Genomic DNA, 21,402 nt, shown 5'->3' with positions numbered 1-21,402 from the left:
TTAGAATCTTTCTTGAGCATATTATTCAACAGTCTAATTAGCTCAGCTAAATTGGGAATGAACCTTCTTAGGAAATTGATCTTTCCTAAAAAAGCTTGCAGTTCTTTGATGTTTCTTGGATGAGGCACTTGAAGGATAGCTTGAATTCTGTCCGGGTCAATCCTAATGCCATCTTTTGAGATTATGTGACCTAGGAGTTTGCCTTCTTCTAGGCCAAACAATGATTTCTTTGGATTCAATGATATGCCATATTTTCTGCAAATTATGAACACTTGTCTGAGATGTTATAAATGTTCTTGGCCTGATTTTGAAAAAGCAGTGAGATCATCAAGGTATATGACTAAGAAATCATGGATCTCCTTGGCAAAGGCTATGTCCATTGCTCTCTGAAATGTGGCCCCTGCATTTTTGAGTCCAAAAAGCATTTTGACATATTTGAAGGTTCCCCACGGTGTTGTAAAGGCAGTTTTGTCTTGATCATCTGGGTGTACTAAAATCTGATTGAATCCTGAGAATCCATCTAACAATGAGATCCGAGAGGCTCCTACTACCCTTTGTAAGATATGATCCATTTTTGGTAAGGGGTAGTGGTCTTTGAGGGAGACTTTATTCAAATTTCTCAAGTCAACACATAGTCTTATCTCCCCGGTTTTCTTCCTAGTAGGCACTAGATTTGAAATCCATTCTGAGAACCTGATAGGTGCTATGATTCCAGCTTCATACATGCGTTTAACTTCTTTTTCAATCAAGAGAAGGAGGACAAGATTCACCGTCCTAAGCTTCTGTTTAAAAGGTTTTTTATTTTCTTTCAAAGGTATAGTGTGTTGGATGACCGAAGTGTCATAGGACTTGAGGTCCTCATAACTCCAGGCAAAGACATCTTGGAATTCTTTAAACAAGTCAATGTATTTCAACTTCTAATCAGCAGGTAATGCCTTGGATAGTTTTACCATTTTGGGATTTTCTGTGGTTCCAATGTTGCAGTCCTCAATTTCTGCATTGAGGGGTTGCATTTTTGGCTTCCTTGAAATATCATTTGAATCGAACAAATCCTCCAAAGGAGTTAAGCCCGTGGGCAGAAAATTATCTTTCAGTTCAATTACTTCAGCTTCTGCCTCAGCTATTTCATCAAAATCTGTTTGCTTAAGCTCTTGTACATTTTTGTCATCAAAAGTTGTTGGGTGCAAAATCAGATTTGCTGTTTCAGCTGATATACCTTGCTCAATTTTGTCTACTTGCTGTTGATCACCTATGGTGCTTGTATCAATGTTTATGCTGGAGAATTCCTCATTCAAAGTCAGGAAGTTATTTATCTGTGTATCATTTTCAAAGACCTGCCAGTTTTTGACATTGTCTGGGACAGCAGGCCTATGTTTGATTTCAGCAGTGAAGTGGTGATTGGGCTTAAAAGGAAGCTTGCAAGTGCTAGCAAAGGTTGCCAAGCTATGTGCATGTAAATTATGCTTTCTAGGAATTTTGGTTAGCTGAGACTCTGAGAAGGTGTCAAGTATTTCAATGACTGCCCCTCTGTAAGCTCTTAACCTGAGATCATTTGTGACAAAATTTCCCTTCATTTGCTGTATAATCAAATCTGAGTCCCCTAAAATTGAGACCTTAGTTGCCCCTAGACCTTTGATGAGTTTGAGTCCTAACAACAGGGCTTCATACTCGGCCATATTGTTTGTGCATTTGAAATTTAACCTATATGCATGACCTTCAGCATGGTCATTTTTCATGTTGTGTGTCCAAACCCCTGCCCCTGCTCCTAACTTGTTTACTGACCCATCAAACTCTAAATACCATAAAATTTCTTAACTATGCCTAGCCTTAAGAGTTTTCGGAGGTTGTTCAATGGGTAGATTTGGCTCTTGTATGTCAAATGATATATCATTCCCCTTTGTTACATCAATCATATCAACAGTTTTCTGATCTTGAGCAGCAGATTGTTCATTCATACTTTCTGTTTGTGTTGCTTCTAGTAATTTGACCTCAATTCTGTGACACATGTCAGCATTGTATAAAATGAATGAATCCATATCAGAATGGATGGAATAGATGGGGAAGTTTTGGGGTTTTTCTTGACTACTAACCACATATTTCATTAATGTTTCCCGGTATAATCTCTTTGGCTATCCAAAGTCTGAAATAGTAGCATAGGACATGTCTAGTTGCAAAGATCCTTGGAGCTTAGCACCCCAAGATCTGGACAAAAGCATACCATACTTAGGTGGAATGTCAGCTACCACCACATCCATCAAGATTGTCTTAGCTGGATATTGAACTAAAGACACACAAAGGTCTTTGATTAGGCCTAGACACCTAACCTGGCTGGAATCAAATGAGAATAAGTCTTTGTAGGGCCTAGTGATGTCTAGATCTAGTCTTTCCATGACTAACTTAGGCATTAGGTTATGGGAAGCTCCTGAATCAAACATAGCATTATGCAGCACTTTGTCATGAATATTTAAGCTCACATAGAATGGAGGAACTCCTCCATCTACTGTTTTACCATTGACTTCAGGACTGAAAATTAACTTTGGTTGATCATCAAGAACATTGACTGCATCCCTATTCTCTGGTATATGTAGTGACCGATTGATTTGCTGTCTGTACACTTCATGTTTGGCCAATTCAGACAGAGGGATAACTATTTTCAGCTTTACCTATTTCTGTTTCCAAGTTAAAAGGCTTTTCTGTCTGAATTTTTGTATTATGGACAGCAAACTTTTCCTTTTCAGCTGAATTTTCAGTGATCTCCTCTTGATTATGAGTGTTGTTTTGAGGTACATCTGATTTGAAATTATTTTCAGGAAAACAATTTAGTTTTTCTTTTAAAGAGTGGGTAGTGGATGGCTGATTCTTTGAGGGCTGTAAGTCTGATATATCTTCCACAGTGACTTCCTTTGGGTCTGGGTCTGTTTTAGTAGAGGGTTCTATCAGGACAGCTTTATCTTTTGTTTTCTTTGGCTGCTTGGTATCCCTTGGCTTAGTAGGTTCAAGCACATCTATGGTTCTGCTTCTTAGTTTGTACTGTTTATGAACCTCATAGACTGCAGCATCATAGCCTTTCCTAAAATCAAATGATTCTCCAGACTTGGTTTGAAATTGATTGATATTGTGGGCTTCTTGGTCATCTTGGGTCAAGAATATTTGTTGCTCATATTTAACCCCATTAGGTTGATTTGGGTGTCCTCTGTTGGTTCACTAGGGGTTGAGGCTTCGACATAGTTCTCTTGAAATGGAGGTCTGATGTTTTGGTCAGGGCCAGCCCTTCCAACATTTGGAGTTTGATTTTTTCTAAAGTTCGGGCTTCTTGCAGTGTTACTTGGTTGACCTTCCCATGATGATTTCCTTTCAATAGTTTCCACCCTATCCCCAAGTCTATCCATACCTTTGATGATTGCATCAAGTTTTTGTTCAAATGTTGAAGGTTCCTCTTTGAAAGTTGTTCTTCTTTCAGCTCTTGCCCGGTTTCGTTTAGCAATTAAGTTTGCCTCCACACTAACAGCTATATTCTGCATGTCTGCTAAGCTTGGAGGGGCTCTTTCCCTCAGCTGATATGCCATATCAGGGTCAAATCCATCAGGAAATTTGATCAAAGCTAAATCAGGTGGAGGTCTAAGGTTTTGAGGAATAGCATTATACACATTGTTGACCCTAGCACAATAGTCTTGGACGGCTTATTGTGGGCCTCTTTTTAGATTATCATATTCTGTTAAAATGTGCAAAGGGTCTTTCTTCTTTTCCCATCTATTTAGAAAGGATTGGTAGAGGGCATCTGGATTAGCTATAGAATTTGGAGCAAGTGATCTAAACCAAGTCCTTACATCACCCGTTAGGCTTTGGACAAAGATCTTCATTCTCACATCATCATCATCTATTTCATAATTCTCAAAATATTCTTGCATTTTCTTAGTGTGTTGTTGGGCTGTATAGGAGCCAGTACCATCAAAATATGTGATTTTACTCTGATAATCCTGAGGCATAGCCCCTGGATTTCTAGGTAACTGCAAAGGAGCATAACGGTTCGCCATATTTACATAGATAAATGGGGCAACAGGAAGAAATGGGACAGTTGGAACAACTGGGACAGTGGTAGAAATAGGTGCAGTGGATGGAGGTATGGAGAAGGTGCTTTGAGAGGTGGATGAAGAACTGGGAGAAGCAGCAGTAATGTGAAGACAGATTGAGGGTTTAGCAGGAGTTGCGATATAGCTCTGCTGAACTGTTTCAAGATCTGAATCAGCAAATTTTTCTTGAGCTTCTTGTTTCCTAAGGGTCTTAGGGATCAAGTTGGGATTTTCAAAAATAGCTGAAGGATCTGGGTCAGGGTTTGACCTGGTGTAACGAGTTTTCTTCTTTGGAGCCAGCTTCTAAATCTGTTTTTTGGTATTTTCAGGTGATGTCTTAAGATCACAATTTTTTCACAATATTCTACAAGAGTTTCTTTGAAATATGGGAGGCTTTGGGCTTTCCTTTAAACATGTTGAAACAGAGGAAACTGATCAAATGTTTGAAACAGCTGTTTAAAGCCTAAAACTATACTGGAGATTGACTGAAGCAGCTTTTATTTACTCCTGTAAATGCAGAGCAGAGACAGTTTCAAAGGCTACCTGGCTAACTTCAGGCTCCATCTGTAGCTTTAGAAAATAGATGGCAGTTGCAAATAACCATTCAGATTCCCCAGCGGAGTCGCCAATGATGTTATCACTCAGGTTGTTCCCTGCCTCCTGGAGGGAATACGGCTGAGGTAACCACTAACAAATCTTTTAGTTGCAGGTCCTAGCCTACCTGCAACCAGAGAGGGCTCTCTCTTTGTGATTTAGCTTTATTTTGAAGTATTTTAGGCTAGTTATGATGTACAGAGTTTGTTTTAAGTTTGTTGGATGGTAATTTCAGGTAGAGCTGGGATGCAAGTCTAAGATAGTCTATTCCATTGGGCTATGGAGTCTATGATGGTGTACTGCTGAAAGTGTTTCTTGGGTGAATGTGAATGCTACAGAGCCAGATAGGCAATCTAGGAACAATTTTCAAATCTGGAAATTGGTGGTATGAAGTCAGGGAATGAAAGGCAATCAAAAATATTTCATTATGCTGGCAAAGGGAAAGCGTATGAATGTTATTCAGAAGCAACTAAGAATTCCTAAACAATATTCAAAATGAAAGGAATTAGTGCAAACATGAGAAATTAAGAATTCATATTTGTAACTAATCCTGAAGAAAACATAATTAATAGCAGAGATTGAGCACATGGTGCATTTAAACAAATCTTGGGCTATTCTTCTTCTCTGTTACTAAGATTATGGAACATAGATGGCATTTTACAAACACAGAAAACATAAAACAGAGTTTAGAATAACTTATTGTTCCATAGATTGACACAGGAATCCTGTAGCATGTCCCAGACCATCATTTCCACTTTCAAACAGCGCAGAAACCATGAACTTCAACAGCCATTTGTATTAGATAGTCTCTGAAATTACAGCGTAGCTTAGAAAGAAAATCACCAACCCACAAAACATATGAGTTCGGTCTATATATAAGAGAGTTTGTTACAAAAATATCCCGTAGGAAAATATCTAGTCATAAATTTATCCATCTACTTTGCTGAATAGCAATAACTGATGTGGAAGCCAGCGCAACCTGAGTGAGTAAATATGCGGTACTTGGCCGCTTTAGGTGTCCTGCTTTGTTGACTTTTAGGCTGCTTTTTCGGCTGGTGGCTGTAGCTTTGGCTTGCGTTCCTGATGTGCTGTCTCTTGCCACTTGTGATTGCTTTGCTTTAATGAGCTGCTATCATATTTGACTTTCTTTTTCTACCACCTTGACACTTTGGTAGCTGACCCCTATATGTGGAGCTGCTGACCAATGTTTTACAAAACGGACTCGGATTCGGACTCGGCCGAGGATCGACTCGGAAACGGAAACGGAAACGGCAATGACTCGGCCGGCTCGATTTCAATGACTCGGTCGTTGTAAAAAATACATTAAATATTTATTTTTTTTATAAAAAAACATAATTTTAAATAGTTTAAACATAATTTTAAATATTTTCATTCAAGTTTCCAAACACACAACATTATAATATACATGGAAGACAACATATGATCAAAGTAGGCTCATGAACCAATCCATTATATCAAAATGGTACGGTGTACCCAATGGCAATAGTAAATACATAGTCAACTGTAGTCTGTCATACATGATCAAAGACTCAAGAGTCAAAACAAAATACAAATAACCAAGGAGGCTAGTAGCTACTGGCTACTGCCAGAGGAGCCAAGATCATCTCGACCAATCTCTGGATCATCATCATCAGAGGCAGAGCCAGACAAGGGGCCCCATGGCTCCTCCTCATCATCATCGTCTCCAACTGCAACTGTAGAAGTGGTGCCAGTACCAGTACCACTAGGCTGTGAAGCAGATGCAAGCTGAGATAGAGTACAAATGCGGCTGCGCTTCTGTCGTGGCTGAGCAGAGGAAGGCGAAGCACCTACAACTGGAGTCCTACTAGCTGGCTGTGAGACTGAGGCTGGTGGATTGGGATCTGCATTCAACTGAACACGCTGCAGTGGATCTCCAACATCAAGTTCATCAAGATCCTCATCAGGATCAAACTCTGGTAGACGACTCTCCACTACCCAATCTGATGTTGGATCAATGTCTTCCAACACAATGGGATCTGAATCAGGTCTTTTGTTCAGCAATTGGTTCCGTCTGAGCCGAAGGTTGTATTGGACAAAAACTAGATCATTCAACCGTTTTTGCTCCAAACGGTTTCTCTTCTTTGTGTGAATCCTCTCAAAGACAGACCAATTGCGCTCACACCCAGATGCACTGCAAGTTTGACTCAAAATACGAATTGCAAACCTTTGCAATTCAGGGCACTGGCCACCAAAGGCCTCCCACCATTGTGCTGCAAAAAACATAGGAGTGTAATGAATTATGAGTTAGATGAAGGCTGAAGCTCAACAAAATTACAAATTATATCTAACTTGAAATTGAGAAATTGAAAATTGAAATTTTTGTTTACCTGGCTCATCTGCTTCTCTTGCAATCTTTGCTAGGTTCTTCCCAAAGGTACCTGTTGCATTGGTGAAGGATGTGACCTGCTGATGTATCAGTAGCTGATCAGACTCCGATGGGACCATGCGCTCAATGCAATCAACCAGTCCATCTCTGACCTCCCCCCTCAAAGCTCCTGACTCCTTAGCTTTATAATGATACCGTGGGTTCAAAAAATACCCAGCTGCATGTATAGGGCGATGGAGTTGATTGTTCCATCTTTCATCAATGATTGCCCAAATGGGCCCATACTTTGCCACTCTATCCTTGTATGCTGCCTTTATTTGCTCCTTTGCTTGATCCATAGCCTCATAAATGAAGCCCATAGCCAACCTTTCCCCATCCACCAACCGCAACACCTTAACTAGTGGCTCAGCAACCTTCACAATCTCTGTTGCCTTTCTCCAAAAAGTTTCATCATGGACTTTCCTTCTCAATTCTCTGCCTTCTGGTTTGTTAGACCAACTGCTATTATTCCAATCATCACTGGAAAACATCTTTTGCAAGTTTCTATGTTGGGAAAGCATAGATTGCAATGTCAAAAAATGTGTAGCAAATCTAGTGATGGCAGGCCTAATAATATCCTTGCCTCCAGTGTGTTTCCTCATGATACTCAAAACCAGTGTATGATTGTAGATAAATTTTGTTATGCTTTTGGCATTATCTACAGTGTTTCTGACCCAATCTAATTTCCCAATATCCTCAAGCATGAGGTCTATGCAATGTGCAGCGCATGGGGTCCAAAAGATGGTCTTGTGTTTTTCCTCTAACAGTCTACCAGCAAGAACATAGTTAGAGGCATTGTCTGTGATGATTTGAACAACATTAGCCACCCCCACACCCTGAATAACCTCATCCAATAGCTGAAACAACAAGTGGCCATCTTTTACCTTATCAGATGCATCAACTGATTTTAAAAACATGGTTCCCTGTGGGCAGAAGACAAGAAAGTTTATGATGGTACGGTTTCTTTGATCAGTCCATCCATCTGACATGATGGTACACCCTGTTCTTGCCCATGATTCCTTGAAATCTTGCAAATACTCATTAATTGATGTAATTTCTTTCTGCAAACGAACCCCCCTTAGCTCTTGCATAGTAGGGCCTTTGAAGCCTTTTCCAGCAGCATGTATGGCCTCAAACATAGGCTCATAATATGGTGAACGAGCAGCATTAAAGGGGATATCAGCATCATACCACCATCTAGCTATGTAGTCACAAGCAGTCTCCCTCAATTTTTTCTTCCAATGGTCATCTAAAGTGGGCTGAGAAAGTCCTTTACTAACTTCAGGACCATGTGCATCTGATGGAGAGGAGCTTGAGTGAGTGAAAAAACTTTTGATAGTCCCATCACCCTTCATTCTACCCTTTCCCTTATCTTGAACAGAAGCAAAAGAGGGAGGAACATAACGGAAAGGGTTTGATGCATCAGTTTGAGGGATAGAGGAAGAACCCTCAAACTCATAGTGGGGGTTGGCAGCCATCATTCTTTGTATCTCCCTCTTCCTCCCAATTTCAGCCTGTATCTCTTTTTGCCTAGTCTTATCTGCTTCAAATTTTTCAAAGCTTTCCAACAAAGTCTTTCTAATCTCCCCAATTTCGGGGGATTTACATGCAGTAATATTGCCTTTAATCCCTGCCAAGTGTTGTTTCAGCCTATGAATCCCCCCAGGACCTGACTTAATTTTCCTATGGCAAAACTTGCAACACATCTCATCATCAACCATTTCAACATATGCCCAAGCAGCATCTTTTGCTCTAGGTGCCATTTTTTGACTAGGAAAACAATCTGAAAATGAAAAAAAAAATAAAAATTGATTCAATGTTCATTTATTTGACTAAAAACACTCTCTAAGCTATCTTTATATGCACCTAAAATTTAACAAGTAAAAACAGATTTATAGAGGTGGAAAAAAATACCTCCAGGCACAAACTGCCTCCTCAAACTTGCTCCAAAAATCAGCTCCTCAATGCTGCTCCAAATGGCTGCCCAAGAAGCTCCTCACTCCAGCTACAATGCTCCTCCAAGACTCCTCACTGCTGCTCCAAAACAAGCTCAAGAACTGCTCACTAACTCTCAAAGAAGACTCTCACTCAAATGCATAAGACTGCTGTGAGTGAAATGAGAGCATTTGGCTGTCTTAAATAGAGTTTGGGAGGGGGAAATGGACCCCAAATGCATTTAACTAATCACATAAACCTTTTCATGTCCACAAACCCTAACCAAATCAGCCAAAAATCAGCAAAAAATTAATTTTTTTCAAGTTAAAACGCTGCCCAGCGGGTTCCAAACGGTACGGCCGTTTTTTGACGTGACCCGGCCGGGTTGACCGGGTCAGCTATGACCCGGCCGAGTCATTGGCTGACTCGGCCGGGTCATAGCTGACCCGGTCACCGAGCCGGGTCATGGGGCCGAGTTGAAATTTTTTTTGTTGACCCGGAACGAAACGGCCGTTTCGGAGTCAACCCGGCCGTTTCGTAAAACAATGCTGCTGACCTGTAGCTGATTTAAAAGAAACAAAATTATATCACCTTGGCAGAATTTCCAGCATTGACTGCCACCAATCTTTTGTAGCCAATTGATGCCTTTGTATCTTTACCAATGTCTCATCTGCTTCAGTATATCTATAAAAATTGGGCTGAACCTCAAAGAGGTGATTTATTTCATGTTCAATATAAAACAGGTTCTCTAATTTGTCATACAGAGTCTGCCCAGAGGGAGGCCCTGTTTCCTCTGAGGTACTTGAGGATGCCGTAATCTGATTTGAAACATAATTATTTACCCTGGTGGCATACTGTTCACGTCTTAGCAGTCTTCCAACGCTGGTTAATAAACTGGGTAACCCTCTGCTCTGCAATGCTGCAAGCTTTAGCTTGTAATCATCTATTTCTGCCTGCATTTCCTGGCACTTTCTTTCTAGAGTTTGCACAAAATTTCTTAGGGTCAGCACCTTCTTTGTTGTCAGAATAGTATCTGTCCTGCTGCTAATGTCTAATGCTGCCAACTCCTCTTTGGTATGAGTGTTCAGGAAGTGAATCATTTTACTGGCCTGCTCAGGCATATTTCCCAATGCTACTCTAGCCCTTTGAGTCTCAAATTGGGCTAGGCCTATCAATTCTATTTGTTCATGTATGGCCTGAATCGACCGCCATTGGTCAGTGATTGACTGGTTAATTTTGGCCCACAAAATCTTCTTTATTTCAGCTAGAGTTTTGTCTAAAGTAAGCTCCTTCTCTAAGGCTTTTATTTTGTCATTCAAGGCTTTTATTTCCCTTGTTTTTTCAGCTACTGTCATTTTGGACTTGTCGTAGCTTACTTCCAGCTTGGCCAACTTTTCTTTGGCCTCTTTCACCTCTGTCACCTGAACTTCTAGCTCCTTGACTGCTTTCATCATTTCTTCCATGCTCATGCTAGATTCAGGTGCTGTTGTTGTTGCTACTGTAGCATCTGTAGTTGTTGTAGTTGTTGTAGATGCTGAGATAATAGGAGGGATTGCTGCTGCTTATGTGGGAGGAACAGTGACAACAGTTGGAGCTGTTTGAGGTGGCTGGGAGGTCGACTCTCCCTGCTTGCCTTGCAGTGCTCTCTCCAACTCTTGTTCCATCTGAATTATTCTTTGGTTCATCCTCATTAGCAAATCCATGGTATCTTCTCCTTCCTTTTCTTGTATAAGTTCTGCAGTTTGAGGGTGCATAGTTGAAGGCAGCCTCAATTGTTTTTTAAGTGCAGTAATGACATCCTCTTTTTTCCTTATGAGGGCCTGGATGGCTTTAGCATCCTTCTTAGGATCATGCCCCAGTTCCACTATGATCTCCTCCAATGTCTTTATTCTGTTATCTTTGGCCGAGGAAGACATTCTTTCCAAATCCAATTGAGTGTTAGTGTTTTTTAATGATTCCTTCAGTTGATGAGCCGGCATGGCCTTGTCTGCCAGAGTGGCATAGACCATCTCACCTATTTGCTTGTGCAGCTCTATTTGGTCCATCGGGTGTATGTCTTTGGAGAGGACCTCTAAGCTTGTCTTTATATAGTCTGCAGCTGTCTGGGGCTGTGGTATCTTCGGCTTGAAATGACTTAGTATCATTTTCTCCTCTTTAAAGTCATAGGCTGCCATTAACCTTTGCTGTTTGGAGAGTGTTGCCTTGAGAAACTAATCATATAGCTGTACTCTTAATAGTTCATTCTGAGCTTTGATTTCCATAAAAGTTGCTTTGATGCCAGGCGGTTGCTTGCTTTGCTGTCTTGAGGAAGACACCTCCATACCATGCTACCTCTCTTGATCTTGCTGGAATGAGCTAGTAGGTGTTTGCTGGCTTGTTTCTCTTCCACTCCTCGGGCTCTCTATTACTTCTTCAGTAATTTCTTCCTCAACTTGAGGATCAACTCTTTGTCTTTTGGCTTCTGGTTGCTGGATTGACCCACTTGGAGGTGTGGTCTCTTCCCTATCCCTATTTTTACCTCTTTTCTCATTAAGAGGAGTCTGTAAAGCTGGCACCTGTAGTGCCTCAGTTTGCTGTGGAGGGGCTTGCCCTTGACCCTGCTCCTTTGAGGTGGTAGGCTATTCAATCACTGTTTCCTGTTCTGCATCCATCACCTCCTTGCCTTTTGCTGTACCTGTTGCCGGTGTAGATCTTTCTTGGGCAGCTTGTGAAGCTGCAGCAGTAGATGTGCCCTCTCCGACTTGTTGTGGCAGTTTGAATATTACCTGCTCAAAAGAATCCAAGTCAAGAGTTTTTTCTAAATCTTTGACATTTTGCTCCATAATTTCTTCTTGGGTAAATTCCTCAACTAGTGTCCCTGCCACCCACTCATCTTGGTTGGCATATTGTTCAATTTGTGGGATTTTACAATGCTCATAGGCTGTCAGCCTATATTTTATTTTTCTGGTACTAATAAAGCCATCTGGGTCATAAGGGACCCACCAGAAACTTCTCTTTAACTTGAGTTTCTCCCCCAATATTTGATCAGAATCTTGCCAACCTTCTTTCTTGTTCATGACAAAGGGGCCTAGTTGGTCTTTGAATTTCAGGCGAGCCTTCTTCTTGGCACTATGAAAATGAGTTAAGTCTGAATTGATGAGTTGCCTGTAATACTCCAAGGCAAAGAGTCTCATTGGCACATATCTTGGGAGCCTGTAGGGACAGAGTTCACAGCCATAGATCCTAATGACAGTGTGATTCTGGTAAAAGTACCAGTCACCTATTTTGTAATTCTTTGAAAGCTGCAATATTTTCTGCATGTCATAGGATAACCTAGCAGGAGGGGCTCTCTTCAGGAGACAAAAAACTGGATAGACAAATAGGTCAATAAATTCACAGTAAGAGTAGGGGGAGTTCTGGACTTCATGAAAGACTGAGGTCCAGAAAATCACAGACCTCTTTTCCCCTTTAGAGTCCAATATTTTGATGGGGCATTGGAAGCAGTCTGGCTGATAATACATGAACAAATGATAGATATAGGATGAATATTTGAAGACTCCCTCCCTATCCAGTTTCAGCAGTTGGTCATGTATCTTGTTGGAGATGAATTTAGCATAATTATACTTGACAGCAGGGGGTTGTCCTGGGCTAAATGTAGACAGCATGACTAGTATGGTTTCATCAATGTGCTCACTTGTTTTGAAACCTAGTACATAGGATATCATATCAACCAGCAACTTACCCACTTCATTGAAGCACACATAGAGAAAAGGAGGTGGCCCTGTAGGCTGGCGGTCTGCTCTCCAGAATATTTTAACAATTCGGGCTATCTCAGAGCTGGAAAGTTTAGGACCTTCATCAAGTAGGAATTTCATAGAGAGAGGCATCAGAAGCTGAGTTTGCTTGAAGTTAAGCATTTGGTTGATTGAATCAGGAGTTATTTGGAAAAGAATGCTCCTAGATGGAGACTTGACTGCTCTTTGAGATGGGTCATAGTTTTCATAGCAGAGGCGAATAATTTCAGGGAAAATATTGACAGAAGGGAGGAAGTAGATGGGCAAGTTTGACTCCCAAATGCCATAGATGTCACTGCTGTTCAAGTGACTGTTTCTCAGTTGACAGAAGGTCTGCAAGTGGTTTCTGTCTCCAACCAAATCTTGAATAAGGTGGTCCCTATCAGCTAGGGGTAATGCTTCAAGTTCCTTGTGAGGTGCATTGAGAGGAGCAATGTTCAAGGCTGCTGGGGTGGTCATCTTCAAATTTTTTTGTTTGTGTACTTGAAATTAGGATTTGTGCAACAACAGCGTGGTGAAAAATTGCCTCTGAGGCTTTGCTGGGGAGCTGTAGAGTAAGCCTGGCTATAGCACTGGCCTTCACTGTGTATAATTTATGGTAAAACAGTAAATTTTGCAGAATTTGGACAGGTCTTTGAATGAATTCACTGGATTGATAGGCTCTGTGGGTAAACTGCAGAGGGAATGGGGTTGATTTCTAGCCAAAGGGGTGAAATTTTACAGAGGATTTTGACAAAGGGATTTCAATGCATGGGTAGTTTAGAGCATCTGCCGGCAGAAACAAACTTAAAATGCGTTTTAATGGCAGAATTCGCAGAGAGGGCAAATTTGTCGGGTTGCACTTGAACAGGGGGTCAACAAGTGAGTTAACTGGTGGAATTTTAGGTGCTCAAGTGCCTTTCTGGTTTGAATTTGCAGGTATTCAACCAACTTTAATGGCGAAATTTCTAAAAAACAGGGTTCATAGGTCAGCTGCGGGTAAATACCTGTTTTGTATGGTGCAGAGGGCAATTAGCAGGTTCAATGGCGAGCTGAGGGGCCGGATTTGTAGGCAGAACTCGCTTGGTTGAGCAATCTGGAGTGGTGGCGGCAATGTCGTCGTAAAATTGCATGCACGTTGTCCGCGGGTGCAATAATAAAAAACAAACAAAATGGTCGTTTTCGCGACTTTTTATTGAATTTGGGACATTTTGGCGCTTTTGGCGCTTTTCGGGGATGACGTCAGCATGACGTATTTTTGGCGCGTAGTGGGTACGGAGATGACGTGGCAGCCGACGTGTATGATGACGTGGTGGGGTGGTGACGTGAGCGGGTGACGTGGCTGTACTGCAGAGGGCTGGGGGTGACGTGGATGCGCGGTCATGGGGTGACGTGGGCCTATCGTCAGCGGAAGGAGGCGGGCGGTTTCCGGATTTCCCCGCACCACTTTTGGCCCGAGGCGGTTTTGCAGAGAGGGCCTCCGATCACGCCGGGTGATTGACGCGTGGTGGGGGTACGGCAGCAATACTGCCCATCCCCTGGACGCTAATCTTCGGCGGATCGGAGCGCCCGATATGGCCGCCCACCGTTAGATTTGAGGCCCTGGATCAGACAGCGGTTGGGACGTTAAAGTTGCGGGGTTTTGGAATGACGGGGCCCGCGCATATTTAAACGTTTAACAATATATGCGGGGTATAAAACTTTAGATTATATGGGTTATGTGATCGGCGTCGGGGATGTAGTTTATTTGTTTAATCAAAATATTAAACAAACCCCGAAATATATGAGCGCGGAGGGTAAATAAAGTATGGCTTATGTGTGAGGGGGGTGGGCAGCATGGTTATTAATTTAACCGGATGTTAAATTAATCCCAAGATACATACGCGGAAGGGCTAATATAAGTCCCAAATGGACTTTAGTATTTCCCAAACTTAGGTTATATGGCTATAGTGCCAAGGGGTGGGGATATTTACACTTTTTGGGGTTTTTTATTATAGTTTTTTGTAATATAGGGATAGTGAAATGATTAAGGGAGCTATATAATAGGGTTATATGTTAATATGACTTTATGGAATGAAACTGTATGGGTGAATGCTAAGAATATGGAGTGAAAACTTAGACATAAGAAGATGAAAGGAGTATGGAGTAATGATTTTACACAAGAAATGTGGCTTCTTTTCACTAAGTGGAGTCAAGATTCAACTCAACATTTATCATGAAATGAAGTGAAACAGGACCCTTGGGCAGATCCCAGGCTCCTTGAGGGGATGTTAGTCAAAGATTTATGGGGAACGAAGGGGAAATTAGTCATGCTTCCACTGTTATGCAAACAAACAACTGCCATGTTGGGCCATCCATCAAGTGTGATAAACAACAGTATTTGCACATTGTGAGTTTGCAAATAAGATAGCAGTGGCATTTTGACTGGCCACTTTCCTGGTCTTTCTTTGGGGTTCATTTCTATTATTTTTTTCTGACCAATTTACTCTTTTTGCCCTTTGATTTTTCTTTTAGGGCATACCCTCTTTACATTTTTTAATTTCCCTATTTGTATACAAAATATGGAACCATTGCAGCATGCAAGGATGAACATATTTGGCTCTTCCATAGTCAATCATGAAATATGAAACCTATTAGTATAGGAACCTAACACGGGGGGCTTTTTCCCTTTATAATTGCTTTGCACTTTCCCTAAGTCTTCACAACCATGCGCCTTTTATCAGAGCTCCTTTCTCGATGGATCGCAATCGGGGTTTCCAATCGAGACTTTTACATTGGAGCTACAACATGTTTGCAACCTACAATTGTGATAACCCTTTAACGCTTGGCCCTTGGTTCCTCGACCCTTTATGTGATTGTGGGCCAGCCCCCGTATCGTAATCCCCCAATCGGAGGTTCGCAATCAGCGATTTCTTTTTGATGCACACAACAACCGTCGATCACCAATCACTGATCACCGATCTCCGATCACCCTCCATGCTTAGCCCCTGGTTCCTTTAGCTCTTTATATGACTGTGGGCCAGCCCCTGTATCGAAGCCCCTTCATCGGCGGATCGCAATCAGAGTTTTAACCTTTATTTAATAACATGCCTCAACCTGCAAATGCTGATTTGCGATCTCCGATGTGACATCATCGCTGCCACGTGGCACTTCCTAAGTGGTGATATGTGTCACTCGGATATTCCCTCTTTGGATCCTTGAAAATGCCAGATCTGCATGCCACGTGTCATCCGTACTACCACGTTATGATGACGTCAACACCACTGTCTTTACTGGATCCAATCGAACTCTGCCACGTGGCCCCCTGGAGGAGAGAGAAAAAGGTCCGTCTGCCCTTGGCTTTGCGTTGGTTTCCTTTTTTAAATGTTTTAGGTCCTCCCAGTGCTTTAACACTAATATATCGCAACTCGCGATATCACAATATTTTTAGAGTTATCACCCCCCGATCGCTGATATGTTGATATCACTCCAGACCTCCGATGTGTGGGACCTCCAATATGCTAGGGTTGCCTAACCCGCCGATTCACCCCGCCGATGTAGGACCTCCGATATATCGGACCTCTAACCTGCGATGCGCCGATATGCGCTTAGTGCCACTGATGAGAAATCACCGAACGCCGATTTGCGATATCGGCAATCACTGATCATTGATTTCACCCCACACTTGTTGCTGCTTTCAAAAAAACCCAATTGTGATTTGTGGCATGTTCCTGGACCTCCGATATGCTCTTCTCCACTTATTTCAACAGTGACAAAGCCCTCAACTTTAACAGGCCATATCTTTTGATTCGGGGGTCCACTTGAGGAGTTATATATACCTTTGGAAAGCTTATTCTGAGCACTATCCAATGGAGAGGGTCTGATTTAGCTTTGAGAGCTTCTATGGTTTTGGAGATGGCTGCAATGTTTCAGCTCTTTTGCACCCTTTTGACAGTGGAAAATAATTTTGCAGTGAGTGACAACATTGGCTCCAACTAGGGACAGTGCCTTGCGGGAAAGGTGCTGAAAACCTGCAGACCAGTACCCTTTACTATTGGGCATGGGTTTAAAAATATAATGAACTTGTACAACCATCAAATCTCCATGAAACTTTGTTTGCAGGGAGTCCTTTCCTCATCAAACTGAAATGCAGAAAAATAAATTCTACTAACTGGAAAGTAAATGCTCAGCTAGTGAGCTTATTTATATACAACTCCTACCTATGTATAGGGCTCAATTCACCTAAGTGAGTTCAACCCTCCAATGGATCTAGGCCAACATTTGGGTGCTGGACCTAATGCCTCCCTGTTGTTGAAATTTAAAAATTAAACTAAGCATGCACCATGAAAAATCTTCAAACAAAAAACTTGATGCATACTCCAAAAACAACCTTTGATGTTGACCAAAGAATGTGCTCATGTAATAAGCTACAAGGTCATAGGACTAACAAGAATAATTTGTAGCTGCCTTATTTCCATGAAAATTCTGTTGACGAATATCTTCTTGATCAAGGAAGCTGCAAATACTATAAAGCTCCTCAGCCTTAGATTTTTCAAGAACAGCTTGTTGCTGATCTTTTGCTACCCATTTGTCAACGGGCCAACCCTCTTGGAAATCTGTAGTAAAATCTTTAGTTTCTGAATTGTAAGAGTCATAAACTAGAGGGCCTACTAAGAATTCCTGGCAGGGACCTTTCTGCAATAAGTAATCACAAACATTGCTTGGTCCTTCAACTTCGGGCTCTTCTTGAAAATTTGTTGCTGGGAGCCTTCTCCCCACTTGCTAGTAAACAACTCCCTTTGAAACTCCGCGACTGCCTCATCCTCCTCTGAATAATATGAATCATAAGTTGGAGGAGGCTCTTGAACTTGTTCTCCAGGTGAAGATTGGGAATCGTGGCCTGGGGCATCTTCTTTCTATGCATCTTCCCATGACTTGGACTGTTGTAGTTCAATGTCGCTCGACTTCCCATCAGATTAATACTGATCATAAGAAGGAGAATCATCAAATTCGACTGAATAAGATTTCTGAGGGTTTATTTGCAACTCGATGATGTTTCCTTCTTTGCTTTCTTGATCACTGGGAAATGCTTCCTGATGTGAGTAGATATCTTCTTGGAATGGAGTCTCACAAACATCTTCAGTAGGATCATTACCCTCAGGGATATTTTCAACATTAAAATGTGCGCAACAATCTTCAAACAGAGCATTCGGTGGATATAATCTTTTGCAATAATGATGGAATGCTATATGAAAACATTTTAAGGAGGATATGTTGCCACGAGGTATTGTTCTATACCAAACTCTAAAATCCTCTTCTAAAGAGTACATGAACAATTTCATTTGTGCATCTTCAAAAATAATACCTTGTTTCTCCATGCATTCATGAAAATCTTTGAGGTGTTGGTCAAGCCTTCTATCTGTGTTTCAGTGAATATAGGAAAATGGGTATTCCATTCATGAAATGTAGGGACATGATTGGGATAACCAACAATAGAAGAAAAATCTAGTGGGGAAAATTGGTTGGCCAGGAATGCAGGAATGGCCATTTTGAAAACCCCCTAGGTGAGTGATTTCAGGTTTGAAGGTAGGGAAATTTTTCGGTTTCTTTAGCATCAGAGTGATTATGAGGCTGCTTGAAAGCCATAATGATCAAATAGAGATGTGGACAGTGGAGTCGCCAGGATGTTTACCATAAAATTGAAACAGTGGAGTCGCCAAGGTGAGAGATCTTCAACCCACACTTCCCTTGTTCACCCAAGGAGAAATATTCTAATGCATTCCCCGGCAACGGCGCCAAAAAGATGTTTTCGCTTTTTCTAGCACCTTTAGCACAAGTGCTTCAGGAGACACAAAAAAAAATCCTAGAGACAACCTCTGAGTTGATTGTAGACCAATGCCTAAGACATCTTAGATAGAGGAGTGCATGGAAGATTATCAACAGTGGCTTTCGGTGCACTCCCATTGTCACATAGTTTGAAAAAGAGAATAAAGGGGGCTTGGTTCAATCAAACTTCATGAAGTTAAAATCAAGCCAATACATGGGTCCAAATGCTCAAGGGTAAATCGGGCCAATCTCAAAGAGAAATGTATGGTTCTGGTGGCCGCCACACAACAACAGGCAGCTTAATATTGACATTGCAGTAAAGTGAAGAGGAGGAAAGAGGGGAGAGAAATCAATGCATAGGGATGATCGCAATGCAGAATCCTAAGCCACAATGTTCCAATAGAAATATGGAAGAAGGAGGAGATGAAAGAGCAGAAGGAGTGGAGCGCTAGTCAGGGTTTCAGGCCATACACTCATGGGCACATTTGTCACCAAAATCTTGAGTAAATATGTGCACATTACAGGTACTTAAGTAAATCTGTAAATAACAAAGGTATTGTTGCTACTTAGTAACAAATATACAATCATGAACAAGGATGAAACCTATAGTTTCATGACACTATTTCAGAGAAATAAAAACATATATGGAATGAGATTTACAGAGGGGAAAACATATTGTGCATTGCCATGATTGGAATCACCAAGGAGTTTCATTAATCTGCAAAATGAGTCCCATTCACCAGTCCATTTACATTCAACAACTTACAACTCAAGTCCCTCATGAAAAAGCATTTAGAACCAAAATGGAACCAAAGAATTTGGACCACTGCGGGTGCAGAATTCTGGAACCTGTATTAAGTGTTTCTTCCTCCCTTTTATAAGGAGAGGGAGAGCTTGAAAATTAATTACAAAAATATCTCAGCCTGAGCATCCAGTTGTCTGATCGACTAGCTGTCTCGGCGTGCGATAGCTCTGATGCCCAAAATGATTCTAAAGGATTCGATTCCTTTCTTGAAAATACATAAAAACTATAGAATAATAGAAATGACAGAAAAGAGAAACAAGGGAAACTGAATGATGATGGAGGAAAATGTATTTTTGTTTTTCTCAATAAGCCCCTTGATCAGGCCACATCTTTGCGCTGATGTGCCTTTCCTATTGCTCGGTTGGTTCCTATCACTTTCGCCTTAACTGTCTAGCTTCAACACTCTTTGGAGTTGGTAGCGATCGACTGTGTTTGCTTTTCGCAGAGCAGAAGCAGGGTTTATCTGGCCAGTCCTTTACATTTACGACTGAGTGGAATTCCACGCTGAGGGATTAAGTCTTCCTGAGTCCCCATACTGATTTACCACTTCCCCATGCCTTCATTCAATGTCTTAGCTGCCGACCCATCTGCCTTCAAAGCTTTGTACCATACTATCTGGGCATCGTTGTATTGGGACCTTTAAGCTAAGAGGCATTACAGAATAGTGAGTCCCGATCTCCTTTGGCCCCCTTTTGTTTAGCCCCTTTCTGCCTTTCTTCTCATATGACTGGGGGGCTGTGACCTGGAGCTTAGCCCTAAGGAGCTAGAGCCTTTAGATTCCTGTCCAAGGGCCTTTTCCCTTTATAAGTGCTTTGCACCAGGTTTCCCTAAGTCTTCACGACTGTGCGCCTTTTATTGGAGCTTGTTTATCGGCGGATCACAATCGGGGTTTCCAGTCGGGACTTTTAGATTAGAGCCGCACACATGTTTGCGATCTCCAATTGTGATAGCCCTTAAGTGCTCGGCCCTTGGTTCCTCAGCCCTTTAAGTGATCACAGGCCAGCCCCCTTATCGGAGTCCCCCAATTGGAGGTTCGCAATCGACGATTTCTTTTTGATGCACATCACAACTGCCAATCGTCGATCACCCTTCGTGCTTAGCCCCTGGTTCTTTTAGCTCTTTATGTGATTGTGGGCCAGCCCTTGTATCAGAGCCCCTTTATCAGCGGACCGCAATTGGGGTTTTAACCTTGATGTAATAACATGCCTCAACCTGCAAACGCCGATTTGCGATCTCCGATGTGACGTCATTACTACCACATGGCACTTCCTGAGTGATGACACGTGTCACCCTGATATGCCCTCTTTGGAACCTTGAAAATGCCAGATCTGCATGCCACATGTCCTTCGTACTACCACATTATGCTGACGTCACCACCATTGTGTCTTTACCGAATCCAATAAAACTCTGCCACGTGGCCTCCTTAGAGGAGAGAGAAAAAGGCTCACCTGCCCTTGGTTTTGTGTTGGTTTCCTTTATTAAATGTTTTCGATCCTCCCGATGCTTTAACACTAATATATCGCAACTCACGATATCGTAATATTTTTAGGGTTGTCTCCCCCCAATCGCCGATACGCTGATGTCGCTCCAGACCTCCGATGTGAGTGACCTTCGATATGCCAGGGCTGCCTGACCCACCGATACAGGACCTCCAATATATCAGACCTCTGACCTGCGATGCGCCGATATGTGCTTAGTGCCACTGACGAGAAATCGCCGATTGCTGATTTGCGATATCAGCGATCGTTGATCGCTGATTTCACCCCACACCTGCTACTGCTTTCATAAAACCCCGATTGCGATTTGTGACATGCTCCCAGACCTCCGATATTCTCTTCTCCGCTTATTTCAACGGTGACAAAACCCTCAAATTTAACATGCCATATCTTCTAATTCTGAGGTCCATTTGAGGAGTTCCATATACCATTGAAAAGCTTATTCCGAGCACTATCCAATGGAGAGGGTCTGATTTAGCTTTGAGCACCATCTTCTTTTACTCTGAGTCTGAATCCTCCTCATATCTGCGAGAATTTA

The 21,402-nt window shown here is 41.9% G+C and overlaps 1 protein-coding gene across 1 annotated transcript; it reads right to left on the bottom strand.

Moving 5' to 3' along the window:
* Positions 1–5,903: 5,903 nt before the first annotated feature.
* On the bottom strand, positions 5,904–8,290 carry LOC149245219 (uncharacterized). The gene is made up of 2 exons (XM_089455550.1): positions 7,034–8,290; positions 5,904–6,916 (listed from the first exon to the last, which is right to left on the bottom strand). Exons 1-2 carry the CDS (start codon positions 8,208–8,210, stop codon positions 6,258–6,260), a joined length of 1,836 nt encoding a protein of 611 aa, XP_089311676.1. The 5' UTR covers positions 8,211–8,290; the 3' UTR covers positions 5,904–6,257.
* Positions 8,291–21,402: the final 13,112 nt, after the last annotated feature.

The sequence above is a fragment of the Pinus tabuliformis genome, chromosome 7, assembly GCF_031772625.1.
Source record: "Pinus tabuliformis cultivar Carrire ecotype Pingquan chromosome 7, CPIR1, whole genome shotgun sequence".
Classification (NCBI taxonomy): Eukaryota; Viridiplantae; Streptophyta; class Pinopsida; order Pinales; family Pinaceae; genus Pinus; species Pinus tabuliformis.
This window is presented reverse-complemented; position numbering and strand designations above follow the sequence as displayed.

Coding starts and splice junctions, on each gene's coding strand:
- LOC149245219 (XM_089455550.1), bottom strand. CDS start 8,210: ATGTTTGAGGCCATACATGCTGCTGGAAAAGGCTTCAAAGGCCCTACT. Junction 6,917..7,033: donor AAGAGAAGCAGATGAGCCAG/GTAAACAAAAAT, acceptor TGTTTTTTGCAG/CACAATGGTGGGAGGCCTTT.